This window comes from Hakea prostrata, chromosome 3 (assembly GCF_041222555.1).
Source record: "Hakea prostrata isolate BN-2017 chromosome 3, UWA_Hpros_2, whole genome shotgun sequence".
NCBI classification, from domain to species: Eukaryota; Viridiplantae; Streptophyta; class Magnoliopsida; order Proteales; family Proteaceae; genus Hakea; species Hakea prostrata.
Window position 1 is genome coordinate 68,392,251 of NC_142602.1, and position 9,814 is coordinate 68,402,064.

The 9,814-nt window shown below is 34.6% G+C and overlaps 1 protein-coding gene across 1 annotated transcript; it reads left to right on the forward strand.

The window, feature by feature from the left end:
• Positions 1–5,111: 5,111 nt before the first annotated feature.
• Positions 5,112–8,451, forward strand: LOC149022867 (small COPII coat GTPase SAR1A-like). Its single transcript, XM_089150760.1, has 3 exons — positions 5,112–5,502; positions 5,600–5,731; positions 7,802–8,451. Exons 1-3 carry the CDS (start codon positions 5,374–5,376, stop codon positions 8,120–8,122), a joined length of 582 nt encoding a protein of 193 aa, XP_089006886.1. The 5' UTR covers positions 5,112–5,373; the 3' UTR covers positions 8,123–8,451.
• The last annotated feature ends 1,363 nt before the right edge of the window (positions 8,452–9,814 follow it).

Consider the following 9,814-nt stretch of genomic DNA (forward strand, 5'->3'; position numbering starts at 1 on the left):
AACAACCAGATCTAGATCTAGAACAATCTAGATCTGCAATTGCTAGACCCAGAGAGTAAGCAAATCCTCGAACTTGAAACTTGAATTTGAACTTAAACTTGAAATTGCATTGAAAAACTAAAAGAATTACACTTGCATAAAAGAAAAATTACACAACTTCAATATTCCTAACCATTCAATCTAAAAAAAATAGAACCCACAAATTAATCAAAGAACTAGAGAAAACCTAGCACAAACTAAAGATAATAGAAAGTGCAAGACTAAAGTAAACTAAAGAGAAAATTAAAGTGTAAAACTAAAGTAAACTAAAGAGAAAATCAAGTGTAAAACTAAAGTAAACTAAAGAGAAAATCAAGTGTAAAATTAAAGTAAAACTAAAGAGAAAGTAAAGTGTTTTCTAGACCTAAGAGGGAGAAAATATTTATAGTAGAAGGAGAATAATTTACAAACAAAGAAATAAAATAATAATACCTAATAATAATAATAATAATAATAATAATAATAATAATAATAATAATAATAATAATAATAATAATAATAATAATAAAAATAATAATAATAATAATAATAATAATAATAATAATAATAATAATAATAATAATAATAATAATAATAATAATAATAATAATAATAATAATAATAATAATAATAATAATAATAATAATAACGACAACAAAAGAGTAAAATAGAAAAATAAAACAAATAAAGAAAGAGCAAAATTCGTTAGAAATAAAGAGAGAGAGAATGTGAGGAGAAATAAAATAAAATTAAAAAATAGAAATACGTTAAGAGGGAAAGTGGAGAAAAAGAATAAATAAATAAAAAACTTTACTTACAAGTAGAGGATGTGGAGAAGAAAGAGAGAGTGTGGAAGAAGGAAAGAAGGAAAAAAATATATACTTTTAAAAAACGATTTTGGGTTAATTAAGGAAAAAGAATAAAATAAAATAGTGAAAATAATAGAAAGTGGGAAGAGAGAGAAAAAACTAATTAGAGAAATAAATAAAATCTAACAAAATAAAATCTTCTAAAAAAATAGAAAATCCTAGTCTTTGACTATTTGTGGGACCCATACAGTTCTCAATTACAATAAAGAAAAATAAAATAAAAATCATAATCTAATTTTACAAGATATTCTAGAGTTGGCCCATAATTGCATCTCTAGCCCATCATGCTCCAAATTAGGCCTACTTTCGCACTGAGAATTTGAACGGACCTCTTGACGTGTAAAATCGCATGTTTCATACCCAAAACTTTAGATATTCGCTAAAGTCCTAAAAATTCATAAAATCTGCAAAAACAACATAAAACTCAAGGTAGCTCTACTCAAAGTGTGTAAAATGCATGCTTTATGCCCTAAGATTTCACACATAAATGTGCTCATCATCATCCACCCTCTTTTGAGTTTGTACACCCATTTACACCCAATGGCCTTTCTTCCCTTTGGCAATTCTACTAAATCTCATGTTTGGTTCTATTGAATTACTTGAAACATCTATTTCATTGTATCCTTCAAACACTTTGTATTATCCCTAATGATGGCATCAAAATTGAACTTAGTTCTTCATTTAAAGCTACAGATGCTCTAAGAGTATTTAGATCAACATAATCGTTGTAATTTTTGGCAAACAAGTTTGTCTTATCGATCTTCCTACCAAAAGAACCACAACTTCTTCTTCAATGTCAATCAGCATTACATCTTGAGTATCTCCTTGTATACCTTGATTATCAAGATCGATGACATCGTCGTCATGACCACCCTCATTTAAAAACCATTTAGGTTTCAAGTGAACTTCATAGTTATCCTCAAGAATTGGATTTTCTTCATCACCAACATAGGGTATTCATCAAAATTCACAGTACGGGTTATGATGATCTTATGTGCATTTGGATCCCATAATTGATACCCCAATTTCATATCCAATACAAGAATATACTTCTTAAATTATGGATCAAGCTTACTTCTTTGACAACTTGGAATCAATGCATATGAATGACATCAAATATTTTTGAATCTGAATTATTACAAGGAGTTTCATACCATAACTCATTTAGAAGCTTTCCACTCAAAGTCATTGAAGGAGATCCATTCACAAGGTAGCATGTCAATAACACAGCTTGGGCCCACAATTCTTTATTTAAGTTTGCATTGCTTAGCATAGTTCGAACTCTATCTGTCAATGTCTTACTCAAGCACTCTCCTACTCCAATTCTTATCTCCTTGTGAAAATTAGTAAATTCATTTTTTTCATATCTCATGACATTATCTATCTTTAAAACCTCAATGCTTCTATTGATTGTTTTATCCACCTTAATCTTAAAGTTTTGTAATGTCATTAATATATCGTTCTTTTACTTGAGAATTAACACTCATACTTTCTTTGAAAAGTCATCAATGAAAGTAACAAAGTATTAAGCACTACTATAAGACACATCCGGAGATGGACCCCGAATATCCGAGTAAATGTAATCATCTATCAATTTACTTGTGTTCATACCGACTTTAGCCCTTCAATGATACTTCTCATAAACACAATACTTATACCTCTGAAAAAAATTTGTAATATGTTTCTTTTTTATCAAAATTTATATCCCCTTTCACTCATATGCCCAAATTATCGATGCCACAACCTAAGAGGAACATCTCATTTATCAATTGCCACATTTACAACATCATCCATGACGAAACTATCAAACAAGTTGTACTAGAGAAACCTAGACTCCCTTCATGATAATAAGAACAGTTCTTGTAATTTTGAGGCCTCCATCTCCCATGAAAAATTTACAAACGTCCTTTTCTTAAAATAGGTTAAGAACTCAAAACTGTTGTTACATCCAAAACATGTTGAATATTTTCAAATGTGCAAACAAAACCATCTAACATCTTGATACTTACCGATCCAATGCAAAGTTTTTACATGGCTCATATGTGCTAAATTAAGATCTATGTGGACATATATGATGTGCTTCCAAGTGAAAACCCAATTTTTGTAAAATTCTGAATTATAACCCACCATCAACACTTCATATTCGATAAAACTAGATGTAGCAGCACAACTTAGTTTGCTTCCTTAGAATTGTCACTAACATCATCTTTAGCTTTTGCATTTCTAGAGTAAGAACTCTTTTTCTTTAGTTTAGGACAATTCTTTTGATATTCACTTTCTCTACAAAAACAATAACTATACTTGCCATCATGCCCCATGAATGATGTCTTGAGTTGCTTCTTGAAGAATCATTGGAAAAGTCATGACACCCCTTGCTTTTACGCTTGTCATATTAACTTCTGATCTCATCTTGAAATAACTTCTCAAATCAGCATTTTTTGGTGTTCCTCGACAAATAATGTACTACAAAGCAAATCTTAGTAGAAAAAAAAAACCCTCCTTGCTACAACTTAAGGTCATTACCCAAGCTGCATCCCTTTTTCCGGCCAATTCATCATCATCTTTATCTACTTCTTCTTCTTCTTCTCTCTGGTTCTCTGTTTTCTGAGGTTTAGCAACTCTTTTCTCTTCATTGTCTCCGCCGTCGCCTTCATCATCTTATCCTTTTCAATCTTGCAACTTGTGAGACATTCTGGCAAGAACAAACACGAGAAACAAGGTATTAAACTAAGGTTAAAACTTTAAATAAAATTGTTATACATAGAAAATCTGCCAAGTAAGAAAACCCAAGAAACCAAACAAAGATACAAATAAGGGGAAAGTTCGACCTATGTGATGCGCAGATGGGATTAGATTCAGCCCTAGCAACATATAAATTATTTAATATACCCTCTCAATGTATCCTAGAAACTGTAATTGTCTTATGATTGTAATTTTAATTTCTCGAGTGAAACTAGGGTTCAATGTTTATCCTACAAAGCAAAGGAACTGGTCAAGAGGAGTACTAGAAGCTCTAGGACTAGTGGTGGGTGATTTCAAGCAAGATGGCTGGGTGTGGGTGGGGGTATTTTGATCATCTCAGGAATAAGGTTAACACCTTTCAAAAGGCGTCAAAAACCTCTAGACTTAGACATAAATTTTCTAAAGGGATTCAACCCGATTTCAACCTTCACTAAAGGGACTAATGTAAATTTTTCAAAAAAAAAAAAAAATGCTTTGATGACTAATATAAAAAAATTACTAATAATTAAGATACATTTGTGAATGTGCTTCTAGCATAATGGTGGTAGAAATAGTAAATCTAAGAAGGTCTTGGGCTTGAACCCCCCACCCCCCTCCTTCCCCTCCCTTGTGCTTTGTGGACTCCAATTTTGGTGACTAGTCTGAAGATGACAAAGTCTAGTTGAAAGATATAAATTATTTCTATTAAAAGATAGAACTTGTCAAAGTTTAGTTGAAAAATATTAAATATCCAATGTAAAAATGAATCGAATTGTCTTACATATTAGGTTTTGGTGTGCATCTTGAGTGCAACCAAAAAAAAACAAATTCTTACATAATTCATAAATAATATAGCCTTACTATAGCCTTATTAGGTTTTGGTTTGCATCTTGAGTCCTTTTTTTTTGCCTTAAAAACTCAGGTTTAATGTATCGTATCAAGAGTCGATCAATTGATTTTAAGGCTGTGGTGGGTGAGTCTAATGAAGAGACGATCAAGATGTATATTCGGTTAGGAGATTTTTTGTATCTACACCGGAACCTTCGTGGATACTTTAAACCTTGTCAGACACAAGTGGCTGAACCAACCCCCGTTGATTGAGTCCTTTACTACTCAAGAGGATAGCTATCATATATGTAATTTAAATATAAAGTAAGACTTCATCCTATTCAAAGTAAGACTTCATCTTATTTCGAGAGGATTCGAGCTTTAATCTCCTATGTAGAAGTGTTGGTATTTTGCCAGCTGAACTGCCATCCCACACCAAACAGTAAATCCTCGCCGCTGGCTTGGGAATTGACGGTCAAAATTCAGACGATGACTATGCATAATCAATCAAATGTTTCCACGAAGAGTTTACCGGATATCCCAGGTTACCTATTTGCATCTTACCACCTCGTCCTGCACAATTTGGCCGTTACAATACTGGTTATACCGGTAACCTGTTCCACCCCAAGTCACAGCTGCTCCGCGGATAAATCCATTTTCTTACAAGCTTTCGTCTGTTTTTCAAAGTTCTTTGCTCTTACACATTCACTCGTTGGTTCTGGGGTTTCTCTTCTTCGATCTCGACCTCTCTTTCTCTCTCTATCTCTTTCCATATCTCGCTAGAGTCTCTGTGATCTTCAGCAGTTTTAATGTAGGAATGAGATTTGTGATCTTTCGGTAAGCGGATCTGGTAGCTAATTCGGCCGGATAGTATTATATTTGTGGATTCTTTGAGTGGTTTTTGTTCGATTTGGGAGTCTGATTCTCTTCAGCAATCATGTTTCTTGTTGATTGGTTCTATGGTGTTCTCGCCTCTCTTGGTCTTTGGCAGAAAGAGGCCAAGATCTTGTTTCTGGGCCTCGATAATGCCGGAAAGACAACCTTGCTTCATATGTTGAAAGATGAGGTTCGTTTTCTTCTTTCTTCTCCACTAGATTCTGTGTTATTGTTACTATTTTCTTCTCGGTTTCGTGTTTATAACAGTTTCGATGGATTACTTGCAGAGGCTAGTCCAGCATCAACCGACACAGTTTCCGACGTCAGAGGAATTAAGTATTGGGAAAATCAAGTTCAAGGCCTTTGATTTGGGAGGACACCGGATCGCTCGCAGAGTCTGGAAGGATTACTATGCTAAGGTATTCCTCGATTACAGAAAAGGGCTTTTTTTTCCCCAAACCTAAAATGGGTACATGATGATTATGGATTATTATTTGGATGAAGGATTTCACTACATTACTTAATTCGGCAAGCTTCTGTTTGGGCAATTTCAGTATGAATTCATCTAACATAAAATGCGCTAAGGAAACATAAAATGGTTCCTGTTGACTTCGATTTTTTAATTGAATGGCATGGAAATTATACTTTTTATCAAATCCAGGCATAGCCTGTACTGAAAGTACAATACAACTCAACCTAGCTTTATCCCAATTCAATGGGGTCGATTACATGGATCATATTTCTTCGGCCAGCTCTTTTCAAAGCCATACACGATTCCAGTCCTAAGCTATTCATGTTGATGTCTTTCCTCAAAGCTCCTATCTCTAGAAATCAAAATAAATAATTTAAGGTGCTAACAAAAACCAGAGTTAGGTCTAAAATAGTCTTAAGAGACATAGAGAGGAAGCCTTGTATAGCTTAGAAAGAAGCATTGAGTTTTTATTTCTTGATAGGTTTTTCCCCCTTTTTTTGGTTGGTGGGAGAGTCCGGGTTAGGGAGCTCAAAGATTTCAATAGGTTATACTATAGGATGAGTCATCATTATTTTTCTATTTGTCTCAGTTTGAGTCCATGAATATATTTCGTTTCACGGGTATGTTGTAAGCATCAGTTAATGTTTCTTTTTAGGCTTTAAAAAATTTCGTTGTTTTTATTTGTTCATGATATTAGTTGATTCTTCTTGATGCCCAGAACTTGTTGAGCTGTACAAAATTTAGCTGCTGGAACTCCCAGCATTTGATCAATGCTCTGTGTGACTTTTGGTCTATCAATTAATATGTTATTTTATTCTTGTCATCTCTATCTGAGGAGAATGTATGGTTCCTGAATGGCTCAATAGCACTTGGGCTTGGTAGGATTGTGTGCCGCTTTTCTTTTCTTTCTTTCTTTTTTTTAAATTAATTTTTCTAGTTAGTAGCTTCATGTCTTTGAACCATGTTTGGGGTATGATAGGAATTGATGATGACAATTGGTGACATCCTTGGCAGGTTGAACTTGCCATGGTTTGTTGATTTGAGCGTTTTAAGGCATGAGCTGTGTATGTGCCTTTCTACTATTTATTATTTGCTTGGCTTTGAGAAGATGTGAACTTCTGTTATTTCATTTTTTCTCTTTTCAGACCAGTTCATGTATTTCCGTACGTTCATCTGGAAACAAGATTTGTATAATTGTACATTTTAGTCAAGCATCCTTTTCTTTGTTTGTTTTTGTGTTGTGTATACTCTAATTTCTGCATGGAGAATCAATAAGAAATAGATTGTTGAGAAGCCCAGCCTACCTCATGTCACTTGTGCCAGATGCTCCTTTTTTTTGGATATGCTATCCTCGAAAGAGGCTGAGTAATGTTGGACCTCAAGGGCTATTCTTTTATTCCATGTAATTTATTATTTCAACCCTATCTTTTGCTTTTGACATCAAAACGAACAGCATAAATCTTATTCTTTTGAGAGATCATACCCAGTGCACATTGCTCCCATGTTTAGTAGGGTTTAGGGAGGAGCAGATGTTCAGCCTTATACTTGTTTTCAAGAGGCTGTTTACGGGCCCCCCATCTATGGTCGAATATTCAACTGAGCACTTGACTAATGTTCCAAAAATGACCTCCTGGAAACCCTGTTCTATACAAAATAGAAGATAAAAATATCCCGCTGGCTTTGTACACTAAGAAATGATATGGAGGCTTTCAGCAGTCAAATCAGAATCTTTTAGATGGTGTTTGTTTATTGTCTTCTCTTTTTTCTTATTGATGGAAAGAGAGGAATCTTTGTCATGTGTTCATCAAATTTACTTCTTTGCATTCCTAGAATTTTTTGAAGAGGAAGTCACAAGTAATGGCATGTAATGTTTTTCCATTCCTTGATATGGTCACGGCCTCTATCAAGCTAGTTGTGAATCGTGAGTTGTACTCTTGTTAATTCTTGATGATTTCATCTTTGAGCTTGACATGTGAGACTGTGATTCATATCATAAATGTGCTCATTCGTGGTGCAGGTTGATGCTGTGGTGTACCTAGTTGATGCTAATGACAAGGAGAGGTTTGCAGAGTCAAGGAGAGAGCTGGATGCCCTCCTCTCTGATGAGGCCCTTGCCAATGTGCCCTTCCTGATACTTGGGAACAAAATTGACTTACCCTATGCAGTTTCAGAGGAAGAGTTGCGTTATCATCTCGGCCTAACAAATTTCACTACAGGCAAGGGTAAGGTAAACCTTACGGACTCCAATGTCCGTCCCCTTGAAGTCTTCATGTGCAGCATAGTTCGAAAGATGGGCTACGGTGATGGCTTCAAGTGGCTTTCTCAATACATCAAGTAGGGAAGGTAGCGAGATATAATCCACACACCCAAGGTGATATCTCAACTCCATTCTGTTGCAACTAGTGTGATTGAACGTGTAGCTTCATGGATTAATGGGGCAGGTATTCTATTTACTGTTATCCGAGTCAAATCAATGTGGCGTACGTAGTTGCAAATTGGGCGTGGTTTTGTAGCTTCTTCAGTTAAGACACTGTTAATTTTTTTTTCCCCTTGTTTTGGTCCTTCCTTTAGCAAAAGTAGAAGATTGTTGTTCTGTATTACTATCTATTTTTACTGAAGAATTCATGATTTGGCAAACTTAATAATGAGAATTAGCTTAGTTTGGCATCTCTGTTCTTTCAAACAGCAGTGGGTGAAATGCTGAGACTTCGTTCATGAAGGTAGAAACCGGCAAAATATCGCCGAAGCTTCCCACCATGCAAATTGCAGCAAAATCGGTCACTATAAAATTGTCATACACATCAAGCCGCTGCTGGTGTAAAAAACCTTTGGACTATAACAGGAAGGCAAGTGAGGAAATGACCTGGGTTTTGTTAGATTAATGGCCAATAGCTGAAACCTGAATGTGAGGGGGGAAGTTACAAAAAGCTATGGCTTGGATCCGCTAAACAACGCACCCTGTGCACACACAAACAAGTTAACATACATGCAGATAGACTAATCTCTTATAACCAAATGTCCTAAATTTAACGAGTTTCACCAAAATCCAAAATTTTTCCAGGGCCCTTTTCACTGTTCTGCAACGATTCTATTACTCCCGAAGACATTTTCTCACCACTTCATCTTCTCCTGAGTGTTGGTGTTGAAAGTCTATTGTACGTAGATAATTGTTTCAGTTGTGATCGTCGAACAGATTCTTGACTTTTTGAGTTGTTCATGGAATCGTCGACCAGAGCTTCATTCTTATACCACGTTTAAGCCTTTGCTGGGACGGACTTTTCAGTCATGGGGACCAGTGAGAAATTCGAAGAAACTGACAAATTCCTCTCCTTCAGACTTCTTGCTTGGTAACCGTGACTTGTTTCAGATATTGAACTTCCTTGTTTTCAACAATTTTTTAAAAATCCTTTTGAATAGTAGTAGGAGGTAATTTACATTAGGATGGTTGGTCTAATTTGCTATTATAGTTTTCCTGTCCCTAATTGTTTAAAGTTAAGCTATTAAAACCTATACTTCCACCTTTTGGCTATTCTCCAAAAAGTTCAATTGTATTTTCAAATGCGCCTTTCAATTTATGATCTATACCCGTTTTTGGTTTCTCTATTTAACGTCTTAGATAAGCCTAGAGATATAGGAGGTTGCTTCACCCAATCTTTAACTGATTCTTTTAAGAGGTACTCCTATTCAACCAACACCCCCTTACATCAAATCTTATGTCTCTCCTCCCCTATTTCTCTCTCATATATATTATTCATAACAGCAAAAATTCTCAATATATTTCACCCTACACCAAAAAATCTGCCCAAAATTTTATTTTCAAAAGACACCTTTAAAATAGAAAGAAAAAAGGTAACCCCTAAATAATTGCCACTTCAATCAACATTAATAATGCTTAGAGTTTAAAACCATGAAAGGAAAACTGATAATTTAACCTTAACCCTTTTGTCTATTCTCCTAAAAGAAAAGGTTTATATATTTAAATTATCTCATGAAATAACAAAATCATTATGATATCCAAAGTAGAAAAAAG

Excerpts from the sequence above, each read along its gene's own strand:
- LOC149022867 (XM_089150760.1), top strand. The coding sequence starts at position 5,374 with ATGTTTCTTGTTGATTGGTTCTATGGTGTTCTCGCCTCTCTTGGTCTT. Across the intron at positions 5,503-5,599 it reads TTCATATGTTGAAAGATGAG|AGGCTAGTCCAGCATCAACC; the intron begins GTTCGTTTTCTT and ends GATTACTTGCAG. Across the intron at positions 5,732-7,801 it reads GGAAGGATTACTATGCTAAG|GTTGATGCTGTGGTGTACCT; the intron begins GTATTCCTCGAT and ends TTCGTGGTGCAG.